Raw genomic sequence first — 13,211 nt, 5'->3', positions numbered from 1 at the left:
CATGCATTACATGTGTATTATCGTGCTCTTAGCTTTCTGGTAACTTAATTTGGAAAAGTTAACTTAAAAACCATAGTTTTCCAGTATATGAATATGACAGTTTAGTCTTTATTATGTCAAAGTTTTCAAAGCACTCAGCCGTCAGGCACTTAAAGAGGACGCCACCCGCCTCCACTTCATCCCCTTGGATTCTGGGATGCTGGGAGATGCAGCTGCTCACGTCTCAGTAGCTGTCTTGGCAGTGGGTTCAGAGCTGTTTCGCCACAGTGGTTTCTGCTTCTGCCTCAGAAGACGGAGGCCTCTGCCAGCCTGTGGGCGCGTCCCTGCTTCCAACCCTCCCTACACAGCAGAGGCCTCCAGCCCACGGTGCAAACGTATAAGTTACTGCGATTGGCTGTGATTCATCAAATGTCTTTTGAGTTTGTAAAACAGGTCCAGATTTTTCATTTTATACTTTAACCTCCAAGGGGGTTTTATTTCTAGAGCACTTAGGAGATCGATATCTGGGTTTTCACCCCTAGAATTTTTTTTGACATCGTCTAGAGTAAATAGTATAAGTGAAAATTAAAAATGTAGTATAGATGAAGACTAAAAAAATAACGATGGTGGTATAGGGGAAAATAACAAATAATTCCGTACCTTACATTTCCCATTATAATAAGTATTATAAATCCTGAATCATTTCCATGTTATGTAAATCCGTTTGGCATTGAAAACCATACCATAGATGAACGTACTGGGCCCTTATCCTGTTGGTTCTTGTTTCTCTATGAATATAAATGCACACAGCATTCACACTTAGGTTAAAAATAATAGGTCATTGAATCAGATCAATGTCTCCTTAGTATTATTTGGGTCTTCTGATTTCTTCATCGAATTTATGCCCAGTCAAAATATGTTAATGATAAATTTTTTTTGAGTGTTTATTTAGGAATTCACAACAATCCTGTATTTTGTTTAGTTGCCAGGACTCTCAGTTCAGATGTGTTCCGTTGCAAGTTACAGAAAACCCAGTTCAGGGTGACTTATGAAGGGTGACTGTTGGCTTGTGTAATTGGAAGGCCGGGGTAGGGCCCGCCTCAGGGTGACTGGTCCACAGCTCCACAGCCCACTAAATGCTCGGTTTCCTTCTTTCTACCCTGCATCCTCACCTTCCTCTTGTGGTGGTGGTTGCCAGCCATCGCCAGACTTAACATGATCGCTCACCCGTGTCCAGTATGTTTTAGAAACTCGCCCAGGAAACCTCTCCTTGTGTCTCATTGACCTTGACTGGGGGGGCTCGTGCCGTGCCTTGAACCAGCAGCCATGGCTGGGGATGGGGTTATGCTGAGTAGCTCGGCTTGAAGTCAGCTCCCCGCCGAAGTACAGGTACAGAAACCCCAGTCAGAGCCGGGTAGTTACCTAGGGGAGGGGGGGATGGAGGGAGGCAACAGCCGCCCTGCTCACCATGCCCTGTAGTTGGAGTTGTTTATACAAGCGCTCGCTGGGTTTCATTGGTTTCTCCTTCTCTCTTCAGGGGCTGTGGCAGCAGCCAAGCGGACAGGCATTCCCACCCCTCGAGAACTTGCGGTAGCTGTCTCGAGAGAGAGAACGGTGCCACGCGGTCCCTCCAACTCCAGGAAAGCGGTATCCAGCCCCACCTCTTCCAGCACGCCCACCCCCACCAAGCACGTGCGGGCCACTCCCACGAGACCCAGGCCGGAGCACGAAGACGCAGAGAAGGCCGCGCTCGAGTCCCAGGTCCGGGAACTCTTGGCAGAAGCCAAAGAGAAAGATGGTGAAATTAACAGGCTCCGAAGTGAACTCAAGAAATGGATGGAGAAGTGGACTCAGAACACCGAAGGGGCTGACGCTTTGGACCCAAGCGTGGACGGAGCGTCAGTCTTGCCGGGTGACTCGGAGCCTTTGATCAGAGCCCTCGAGGAGAAGAACAAGAACTTCCAGAAAGAGCTCGCTGAGCTTGAGGATGAAAACCGGGCCTTGAAGGAGAAACTGACTTATTTTGAGCATTCCCCAAATTCAGAGGGGGGAGCGAGTCACACCGGGGACAGCAGCTGCCGGACGTCGGTAACTCAGGAGTCCAGCTTCGGGAGCCCGATGGGAAATGAGTTGTCGGGCGAAATCGACGCGTATAAAAAAAACCCACACGAAGGTGTGTTGCGGACGTCGGGCTCTTCGAGTAGCGATGTCACCAAGGCTTCCTTGTCCCCGGACGCCTCCGACTTTGAGCACATCCCAGCAGACGCCCCCCCAGGGCCCCTGTCCCCCGCCGGGAGCCTGGTCAAGAGCTCCAAGTGCTCGGCGGCCGGCAGCTCCCCGCACACCGCGAGCGAGCTGTCCCTGGCGTCCCTGACGGAGAAGATCCACAGGATGGAAGAAAACCACCACAGCACCGCCGAGGAGCTGCAGGCCACGTTGCAGGAGCTGTCGGACCAGCAGCAGATGGTGCAGGAACTGACGGCTGAAAACGAGAAGCTGACGGACGAGAAGACGCTCTTGGAAGCGTCCTTTCATCAGCATCGGGAGAGGGCGGAGCAGCTGAGTCAGGAGAACGAGAAGCTGATGGCCCTCCTGCAGGAGCGAGTCAAGAGCGAGGAGCCCGGCACCCAGGAAGGAAAAGTCCTGGAGCTGGAGCAGAAGTGCACGGAGGTCCTGGAGCAGGGCCGCTTCGAGCGAGAGAAGCTGCTCAACATCCAGCAGCAGCTGACCTGCCGTCTGAGGACGGTGGAGGAGGAGCACCGGGGGGCTCTGGAGACGGTCCGACACCTGAAGGAGGAGAACGGGAAACTGACCGCCTTCCTGGAGCTGGAGCGGCGTGACAGCGGGGCGATGGCCAAGACCCTGGAGGAGTGTCGGGTTACCTTGGAAGGGCTCAAGGTGGAGAACGGGTCTCTGAAGGCTCACCTGGAGAATGAGAAGCCGAAAGCTGTAGAGAGCAGCCCCCCGGGGCACACGGCCGAGGGCTGTGACGTTCAGGAGATGCTGACAGTGGCCCGAGCCGAGAAGGACCAGCTGGAACAGTCCTGCGCGGAGCTCAGACAGGAATTGCTGACGGCACATGGTGAGGTTAAGCGTGTCTCAAGCCTGCTGTCCAAGGTAAGGGGCGTTCTCTCTGCCAGTGTTTGCTCATCCTCGTCAACACAGCCCTCCTCGGCCTTTAGAGGCACACGGCACAGAGAATCAGGCCCTCGACTGCATTCATAATCCAGCATTCTAGCCTGAAGATCTGTCAGAGTCCAGACAGACTGGGGATGCAGAAATGAGACACCCCCGTTTCTGGCTACAGCAGTTGAATGTGTAGTGGGGATATAGTGAGTCTGGTGCAGGGATAAAGATGGTGCGGGGATAAAGAACATCGCAGAGGACAGCCCGGAGTCCAGTGCCCAGAGGAACACCTAGAATAACGTGGATAAAGGAGGTGGTAGTGCCAGAGGACTTGCTGGAAGAGGTGGCAGTTAGCGGAGTCTTGAAGGAGTGAGTGTGAGGCATCCAGGTGTCTCGGATACCATGCTTTGGGCACCTCGGAACAGAAATCGAAAACCACCCCAAGTTTCCCCACCAAGTAATGCTATAACCACTACTTTGGTGTTTTTTTCCAGATATGTGTGTGTGTGTGTGTGTATCCCACAAGTTAAAACAAATTTTTTTTAGAGTCATCCTGTGTATATTAAGTTTTTAAAAATCTGATGTTTCCTGAGCATGTTCTCATCATTAACTATTCTTTGAAACATGATGTTGAAGGCCAGACAGTACTCTGTTCTATAAATATTTCCTAAGTACTTTGCTAGTCGCCTGTTGTTGAACATTTATGTTCTTTTCCGGTCTTTCAATAGTGTAAATCATTTTTTGTCCCTCTGTCTTAGGAAAAATTCCTACTCATTGACTTACTGTGTCAGAGTATGACCGTTTTAAGGACGTTGAATGCGTTTGGCCAGATTGGCCGCCAGGAGTGTGACACAGGTGTGCTCCCACCAGCAGAGGGATTCCCTGACCCCTAGCCAACACTTGGTATCAAGTTGTTGGGTCATTCAGATCTGGTTTTCATTTCCTCCTTTACCCTTCCCCTTTTTACTTGGAAAGATCTTCCCCAACCCAGGATCGAATAAATGATCACCACCTTCATTTTTAAAAATAATCCTTTAATCAGTCTGGACCTTTGTTCTGTGGTGAAGATTGCTGGTGATTGTGTGATATTTTGTTTTTTATTTTTATTTTTTTATAAATTTATTTATTTATTTTGGCTGCGTTGGGTCTTCGTTGCTGTGCGCGGGCTTTCTCTAGTTGTGGCGAGCGGGGGCTACTCTTTGTTGTGGTGCGCGGGCCTCATCACAGCGGCCTCTCTTGTTGCAGAGCACGGGCTCTAGGCACACGGGCTTCAGCAGTTGTGGCACGCAGGCTCAGTAGTTGTGGTTCGCGGGCTCTAGAGCGCAGGCTCAGTAGTTGTGGCGCACGGGCTCAGTTGCTGTGCGGCATGTGGGATCTTCCTGGACAGGGCTCGAACCCGTGTCCCCTGCATTGGCAGGCGGATTCTCAACCACTGTGCCACCAGGGAAGCCCGATTGTGTGATATTCTGCCCACCCACAGAGCAGTGCTGGAAAAGTGTAGACAGGTGGCTTCCAATTTCCTGTTTCCTCTAAGCTCTGGGTCTGTGATTAGGGGTCCCTTGGTGAGAGAGGTTGAAAACATCTTCCCACCTTATTTCAGAGGCTGTCACTCTTTTAAGAAACAAATTTGCCCTGAACCCCCAGGGGGATTTCTCTTTCCTGCTTCATCTGCCTTAAGAATTGTCACTTGCAACCTGATTCTGGCATTGGGCTGATCTGAGTGGTGGGCAGTGTTAGAAGTTTTTATCATTGTGTTCTGAATTCACAGCATTTTATTGAAAGTGTGGAAGCAGTGCCCTTGGCAGGTACTAGCCAGGTGCCCATGTGAACTGTTGGTTGGTAATTTGTAGCTTTACATTGAGATTTCCTGTCTGGAATAATCCCCCTTCCCTTACTCTGTTGCAAAATGTTTGATCTCCCAGGCAACTTTCTTGAAGTTCTCCCTCAGTCCTTCATCTGTCTCTTTGTTATTTCCATTGGCATTACATTAAATACACGTGTCAGCGAGAAATAATTTGGCATCTTAAGACAATAGCTTATTTTTCTGATCAAAAAGTTGTATATTCATCACAGAAAAGTTTTAAGAAGAAAATAAATATTACATTTAATCTCACTACTTGGAGGAAAAAAATGCGGCTAACATTTTACTCTTTGTCTTTTCAGACATTTTCCTAGGTTAAGCACATTTTGACATGCATACAAACTTGAATTGGCATAATTACCATATTTAATCTTCCTATTCAGGAGAATAGAGTATGTCACTCCACATTCCGTGAACACAAAGACCCAGTTGGATTGGTTTATCAATTCTCCTATTAATCTGTTTCTACTTTTATCTTTATCAGTTCTTTCATCCTGCCTTTTGTATATTTCTTTGGTTTCTTCCTAGTTTCTTGAGTAGAATTCTTTGTTCATTTAAGTTTATCCTTTCTTGGTTGATAGTATAAGTATTTAAAGCTGTGAATTTGTCCCTTATTATAGCTTTGGCTAAATGAAGACAGTAAAGTCTAGAATTTTTAAATCAAGCTGTTTATTATATTATTCGTATATTCCATATCTTTATTAATTGCTTGCTGATTAGAATGATCAAATACTTGACAGTAGGATGAAAAAGGTCCTAGCTCGTATTTTGATATGAGTTGGAGGTAAAAGGTGTGAGGCATGATGTCACGGATCGAGATCTTAGGCCTGTGATTTTGTGTGTGTACACAGAGAAGTTGTAACTTCTAATCTTCATGCCCTTTTCTGTTACGTAGGAAAGTAAAACCCAGATCTCCGAGCCTGACTAATAGCTTATTGTAGCCCCACCGAAGCATATCAACTGACCCACCAGCAACCGTGAACTTAGATGATGAGACGTAGGGACTCTTGACCAAAGGAAACCAGAGCACTTTTAGCACAAAACTCTAATGAGGATATAAATGCTGGACCAGCTGGAACGCTTGGGTCCTCTGGACTCAGCTGATGGTTAATTTGGTGACCGTGGGCCCCTTCCAAGTGTACAGTAGAAGCGTGATGGTAGAGGGATCCTGGCCTTGTTCCTGATTTAAAGGGAGTGCTTTCAGCATTTCATCATGAAGGATGTCCATGGTAGGCATTGGCTATATACCTTTTATTGAGTTATGCGAGTATTTTGCGAAGAATTAGTGTTTTAACTTCATTGCTTGTTTTTTAAAAAAAGGTTGGGGATTGAATTTTTCTATATCTACTGTAGATCTTAGACATCTGTAAGATCTATGCAGTAGATCTTGTACATCTACTAAAATCTTATAGTTTTTATATAATCATAATGAGTTTTCTCCTTTAATGTGTGAATGAGGTGGATTAGGGTAACAGACTTTCTAAGGCAGTCTGGTGTTAAGCCACTTTTGCATTCCTGGGTAAATTCTAAGTCTCCAGTTCTCAACTGCTTCACTGGACGCTTTGCATAGAACTTTCAAACGTAACCTCCTTAAGCAGATGCCAGGGTGGCTGTCCTCTTTGTCACTGAGCAGACTGCGTGGTGCTGAACAGCTCTTGCCCTTGAGCCCTGCATCCGTCCACCCTAATTCTTGGCAGAAGGTGAATATTACGAGAAAAGAACAAAATAACCTATTTACAGAGAGGAAAGGCAACGCCAAACCATTCTGTGACCTTTTAGATTTAGTAAATCTATAGAAGTCTCCAGTTTAGATAAGATAGTTAAGTGACTCAGATACTGTTAGAAGAGCCTCGGAAAGGCCTTAAAAGGTACTTTTTTTTGGTACGGGGCGGGGGGCGTGTGTTATCAGTTCCTTATACAGTGAGTGGACAGTTGGCGGGTGTGTTTGTTAATGGTGTGAATGTTTTGTAGGCTTTCTCTTCCTCTCATTTCTTTGTCTTCAGCTAATGTCTTCATTCTTTGAGCTTCTGTGACACCCATTATATAACTTTGCTGACAGCTTTCTGTGTGAGTGTGTAACCTACCTCTGCACAGCTTTGAGGGAGGGGCTGATTTCCACAGAATCCTGAAGTCTCGGCCTCCTGCGATCGCACAGGTGCCTGCCCCAGCCAGCCAGGGGCGTGGAGTTGGACCACATCGTTGTTTCCAGACTGTAATGCAACCCAGGTTTACATTTTTTTGACTTTCAAGTTTTCATTCATTTGGGATCTTGATGTCAAGGTAGAGAATTTATAAGGCTTGGAACCTAGACGTTTTCAGAGAAAACACTGATGTTTTTCCCCTCCTGAGGTTGAAAGCTTATAGGTGGTATCTTTAGAGATTCAGTTCTTTCTGCAAAAACTCAGGTGTTTTTTCCCGAGGCGTAAGGGGATCGTAAAGAAACACTTGCTGTGAGTGGTCGGGGAAAACTAGAGGTGACATGATCATCGTGCAACCAGCGTTGGTCATCAAGGCAGAATAATTAGGGTAGCCACTGGCCACAAACGGCAGAAGCAGAATTTGAGAGGACGGCGTGGCCAAGTGGATGATCCCATCTCCGGGACTGAGAATAGGACCCTGCCAGGACTGGCAGGACCTGGACCCTGGCTTAAATAGCAGGTGGTCCGTGAGGACACCCAGGTGATGCTTTGGACCGTGAGAAACAGACCCCTGGTCGACGTCGGTGCCCGAGCCGGCAGATGAGCGCCCTACTCCGTAACCCAGAGTCTGGGGTCCAGGCGGGGTAACCTCACGGCTCGAGGCTGGCGGCTCCGTGACCCTCTCAGCCCTCCTGCCTGGGGTGCAGGTGAGCACGACCTCTTCAGTGTCTGGTCCCACGGTCCCTGCAGGCAGGAGGCTCTCAGTCCCGTGGGAAGAACTCTTCCCTGGGAGCCCCTCAGCAGCCCTCCCTTTATACCTGGTCAGAACTGGGTCACACACCCTCCCTTGGTCACCTTCCCTGAAATCACAGGGCCACAGCCTGATTCCTGAATAAATGGGCGTTCTAAGTAAGAAAAGAAGGGGGAGTGGCCCCTGGGTAGGTGAGCCATTGCCGCAGCCAGCAGGACTCCGCGTGGTCACTTCGCCACCCGTCGGCTTGTCTGCTTTCCCCTCCAGCCTCGGCCCCTTCACTGCCCTCCACCCCTATCCCCGCCGGGCGCCAGGCGAAGTTCTCGCCCTCAGGTGTCTGTGAGGGGGGCGCTGTGGCTGCCCCCTTCCTCCCCCTGCCGGTCCTGTTTTAAGCTTTCGGTCTGAACTGCAGCGTCCCTTCTTTAGGGAGACCCTCAGCTCTGGGGGGCTGTGGGCTTGTGGACCCAGGTGGCCATGTCCCGGATGAGCTGGGACCTCTTGCCCCACCCTGGGCACCTCGGAGGTGCTGAGTTGGGCCTGAGCGCTATTCTCTTCTTTAACTTGACCACAGGGCTGGTCTTTGAAGCCTCTGGCCACCCCAGCGCTTGCCTCCCCGGTGAGATCTTGGGAACCACCTCGGGGAGCATCACAGCCCTGGCTTCTGAAGGTCTCCTCGAGGGTTCCCCGGTGAAATACAGATTTTTACCCTCTTCCTTGAGTTTTCCGTCGCCATTTTTCTTTTTCCAGAACAAAAGTGCAGACTGAGTTAGCCTATTTCCTCTCCCGTGGCAGAGTAGCATTGTAAAAAACTAGTGCAAACGTAGGCCAGAGTGCGTGAGACCCGGCTCTCCATCAGCGGTGTCTGCTCAGAGCAGGGCCAAGAGTCAGCAGAAGGAGTTTTGGAATAACCAAGTTCGATGTAAAACAAACACAACAAAATAACACACACTCATGGTACAGTTACTCAAGCCGTCATGCTATGTACAGTCATGACATGTGACTTCTTCCATGTATTAAGCACCCGGTAAATGCTTGTTGAGTGAGTGAGTAAATGAATGAAGGAATGAATGTCAGAGAAACTTGCAACAGAATTAGGAGAGAGAGGCTGCTAGAATTTTATATCAGTATGTTAAAAAATAAAAGTTTATCATATTTTAATAACAGCTACCGTTTTAGTAGGCACTCTTAGGGCCTTTAGGTCATTTAATCTCAATTAATCATTGTAATTTTAGGCTGTAGGTACTGTCATTATCTTTTTTTTTTTTCCGTTGAGGAAACTGAGGCAGAGAATGATTAAGTTACGAGGCTTAATTAATTAACTGATGAAGGCCAGGATTCAAAGTTGGGTCTGACCCCCGAACTCTTATTCTTAATCCCTGACTTATACTGCTTCCTGGTTACATGAAAATAAAGAGGAGAGAGAAAGAACCATTGAAAGCAGACCTAAGGGCTCAAATACACTGTAGTCTTATGGCCAAAGCCCTTGGGTTTGAAGAGAGCAACCTGTTGGGTGTCGATGAACTAGGAAAAATTTTCTTACGTGTAAACACAGTAGAGAAGTCCACAGCGAAAAGCTGAGTCATCAAGACACGTCCTCTTGTTTGATTTATAACCTGAATCCTGAGGGGAGTCGGGGTTACCCAGGTGTGTTGGTGGGGCGGGGACAGCGGGAATGTCGCAGGGAGAGAACAGTAAGTTCTCGGCTGCCGATCAAGGAAGTGGTTTGCAGTTGCTGAGTGCACGGTGGCCACCTGCGGTGGGCCCGGAGGAGACCCAGTCGAGAGCTTTGAACTGTTCCCTCAAGCCAGCGGGAGCCTCTGAAGAATTCTTTTTTAATACCAGCTTAATTGAGATACAATTCATATAAAGTGTACAGGTCTGTGGGGTTTAGTATATTCTGAGAGTTGTGCAGCCGTCCCCACAATCGCTTTTAGAGCGTATTTGTCACCTCGTACCTGGGAGCAGTCCCCTCCCTCCAGCCCCTGGCAACCACGGCTGCTCTATTTTCTGTCCCTGCAGATTTGTCTGATCTGGACGTTTCATCTAAATGGAATCGCAGTGTGTGGCCTTTTGCGTCTGGCTTCTTTCCCTTGACATGATGTTTTCGAGGTTCATCCGCGTCGTACCGTGAGCCAGAATTTCATTCCTGCTCAGAGCTGAGCGATAGTCCATTGTCCGGACGGGCCACATTTTGTTTATCCCTTCGTCAGTTGATGGACAGGCGGGTCGTTTGCGGGTGTGCAGGAGAGAGGAGGGGTTCAGCTCATTGCAGATCTGTGGTTGTGCTGCTTACCGTGAGGTGGGGTGTCACTGAACACGGAGCAGGTTAGAGGAGGGACGGCTGTCGGATGTGGGTGTGGTGGAGCCAGAAGGGAGGTCCAGGCCGGCAAAGCCCGGCTGCTCTCGGAAGCTGCCGACCCAGCCACGGGCGGACGCCGAGGCCGGGCAGAGATACCTCTGAGTCCAGGAGGCCCCTCTGTTCTCGTGCCCGAGGACCCCTTGCCCCTCCGGTATCTGAGACACGGGAAGAATACGAGTAGGAGAACACCCTGCATTTCCCTTCGCTGGGGTTCGCAAAGCGTCTCAGCGGCGTCAGGGGAGGACACGTCCTTGCAGGTGGGGTGGGTAGGATTCTAAACTTTCCGTCACCACCCTCTGCCCGTGTAGACGACCCTCACCCGCCGTGGTCAGATCACCTGGTGGTGAAACCAGCCCAACCACTTGTCCACTCCCCTGGGAGAGAATCTAGGGGTGTGTGTGGTGCCCCCTGTGGCCAGCCCAGGAATGCTCTGTAATATCTGGGGGGGCCGGGGGGCGCCCCCAGGGCCCCCAGGACCGAAGCCCTCTTCCCCCGAGTGCCCCGCCGGAGCCCCTCCCCGAACCTGCCCTCTGTGGGGAGAGCCATCTCCTTCCTGGGGTGACCACCCCCATGGCTAATCCCCTGGGGGTGAGGGCGTGGAGAAAGGCCTGGTTTCGGCGTGGGGCAGCCCTGGAGGGCGTCCTGGGGCAGAGCCGCCCTGGGAGGAGCCGAGCCTCCGCTGTGACCACCCCACCGCTCCCCCCCTCTGCTGCCGGCCCTGCTCCCCCCACCCCGTCCCCACCCCTGCAGGTGCGGGTCTCCACAGTGCTCCCGGGTGAGTTCCTTGTGCACAGCCCAGAGATCTCAGGGTCTGTTTCCCTGGGAACAGGCCTGCGACAATAGCAGGTCCTCAGTTTCAGTGTCTGACAGGCCAGAGGAAAGGAGGTGAGCCTTGCTGAGATCCCAGCCCCGTCCGTCCGGCTCAGGCTGAGCCCCGCAAGACAAGTCCCTCCCAAGTGGTCTCTGCTGCCACCTGCCTTTGGTGGTTGTCAGAGCATCGGGGGCCGGCTTTAAGCGCCCCCTTTCCCGGGCTTCCGGGGAATTCATTTGACATATTTGTGATGCAATTCTGCACGGCCCATTTCTAGAGAAAGTTGACTTCTGAAGAGGAGAGGCGCTTGGAACGCGTGAGTGATTTCTCACTTTAAAGGGAAGCGTTGGAAAGAAACCGCGTCACCGGGTGTGTGAGTGCGGAGTGCGGTTCTCGGACTAGGGAAGCTGGACTCGGGAAGTGGCTGGGTGCGGGGGCAGCTGGAACCCGATAGTCGTGGGGGGCAGGGTGCTGGCCTGAGCGGCTGAACAGACTGTTCTTTTCAAATGATTTAATCTTTCTCTCTCTCCGTTAGTTACTCTGTGAGAGGAATATAACAGTACCTCCCTGTTACTACCCAGCCCCTGCGGGAGGAGTTGTGAAGCTACTTAGGGTTTTCCTTTTTCTTCTTCTTTTAAATAAAAGAGCTTTCCAGAATACATGGCTAAACCTGAGAGAATTATCCCAAAATCGAGAAGGAAGAGCGATGTGTGTAATTTGGAAGGGTGCACTGGCTTATGGGTTGGCTGACCTCAGCCGTGCTCGGCACACATCACAGGGGCCCCTCCCCGCCCCTGAGCTTACGCTGGTGCCTGCGCTCATGACCCCAGCACGGAGGACATAACGGGAGAGGCCGGCAGCCTCTGCTGCACGCGGAGAGCCTCCTCAGGCCCTCGGCCTTGCCTCACCTGGTCCCATCCTCCCGTTTTAGTCCCAGCCAAGTAATGGGCGTGTTTCTAGACCCCAGGGGAGCAGCCCTCAGCCTGAGGGTTCCATGATGCAGCCCGGCCACTCTGCAGAAGAAAAGCCAGGTCTGACTCGGGATGCGAGACTCACAGGTGCCCTCCGTGGCTGCTTCTTAAAGGCTGCCAGACGTCAGCCTTCTAGTAGCTAAGATGTAGTGGCTCTTTCTCTTTAAGAGTTGCCTTCCGTTTATTAAAGTAGCTATTGTAGAACAGAAGACTTCTGGTCTTTTCCATGTGTTGTAATTTTCTTGGACCTGTATTATCATTTAATGTGCATACACGAAGACAGAGAGAAATAATAGTTTTCATCGCATGCCTACCATATGCCATGCACTGTGATAAACTCGTGAAGTGCACTGTTTCATTTAATTGTTCAGATGAGGAAACTGAGGCAGGGAGCTGGAAGGATACAGGGCTTGGTCTGGCAGAACTGGGATTTAAACTCTGCAGTCTGGCTCCGGGCCTGCAGCCTCCGCCCCTTGGATGTCACACAGCAGCCTTCAGGCTCCTGACTCCCCTGCAGCGACGGGCACGGCCCTCCAGAGCCACCCTTTCTCCCGATCACTCTCCCCCTTACCTTGCCCACACCGGCACTCGCGCTCTCTCTCTCTCTCTTTCTCTCTCTTTCTCCTCCCTTCTTCCCTTCCTTCCTTATTTATCCTTTGTCACAAGCTCCCAGTTGAAAACCAGTGCAATACTGCCCTCCAGTGTTTGTTTATTCATTCATCAGCTACTCATTAGATGCCTCCTATGGGTCTGACAGTGTCAGCACCAGGGATACACCGGGGAAGACTGCAGACGGACTCTGTCCCCACAGAGCTTACGGCCCACACGTTTTGTACATTAAATGCAATTGGAAAAAAATTGTATCATATATGGAGAACCCCCTCTCCCAAATCTAGTAAGAAATCTGTTAGGTATCAAGCTTATGTTACCTACCAAATATATAGTTATTTAATAACAGAGAACTACAGAAACAGGGTATAGTTCATAATAATAAAATGATTAGTATATTCAGACAATAGAACACTATGCAGCATCTAAAGTAGTGACTTAAGGAATCCCCTGGCAGTCCAGTGGTTAGCACTTGGCGCTTTCATGGCCGAGGGGCCCGGGTTCAATCCCTGGTTGGGGAACTAAGATCCCACAAGCCTTGTGGCACGGCCAAAAAAAATAAAAAAGAATAAAGCTTTCCTTTAAAAAAAAAAAAAAAAGTACTGA

At 50.1% G+C, this 13,211-nt stretch overlaps 1 protein-coding gene across 8 annotated transcripts in view; it reads left to right on the top strand.

Moving 5' to 3' along the window:
• SPECC1 (sperm antigen with calponin homology and coiled-coil domains 1) overlaps window positions 1-13,211 on the top strand; it is a 265,582-nt gene that overhangs the window by 169,157 nt on the left and 83,214 nt on the right. For all 8 annotated transcript variants that reach the window (XR_009499670.1, XM_059908106.1, XM_059908101.1 and 5 more), the window contains one exon: window positions 1,517-3,096. Coding sequence is in view for 7 of the 8 variants with exons in the window: in XM_059908106.1 (XP_059764089.1) it covers window positions 1,517-3,096 (1,580 nt within the window). In the remaining variant the exon portion in view is untranslated. The remainder of the gene's footprint in view (window positions 1-1,516; window positions 3,097-13,211) is intronic.

This window comes from Balaenoptera ricei, chromosome 20 (genome assembly GCF_028023285.1).
Source record: "Balaenoptera ricei isolate mBalRic1 chromosome 20, mBalRic1.hap2, whole genome shotgun sequence".
Classification (NCBI taxonomy): Eukaryota; Metazoa; Chordata; class Mammalia; order Artiodactyla; family Balaenopteridae; genus Balaenoptera; species Balaenoptera ricei.
Note: the sequence above shows the minus strand (reverse complement) of the source record. Positions and strands in the feature narration are given on the sequence as shown.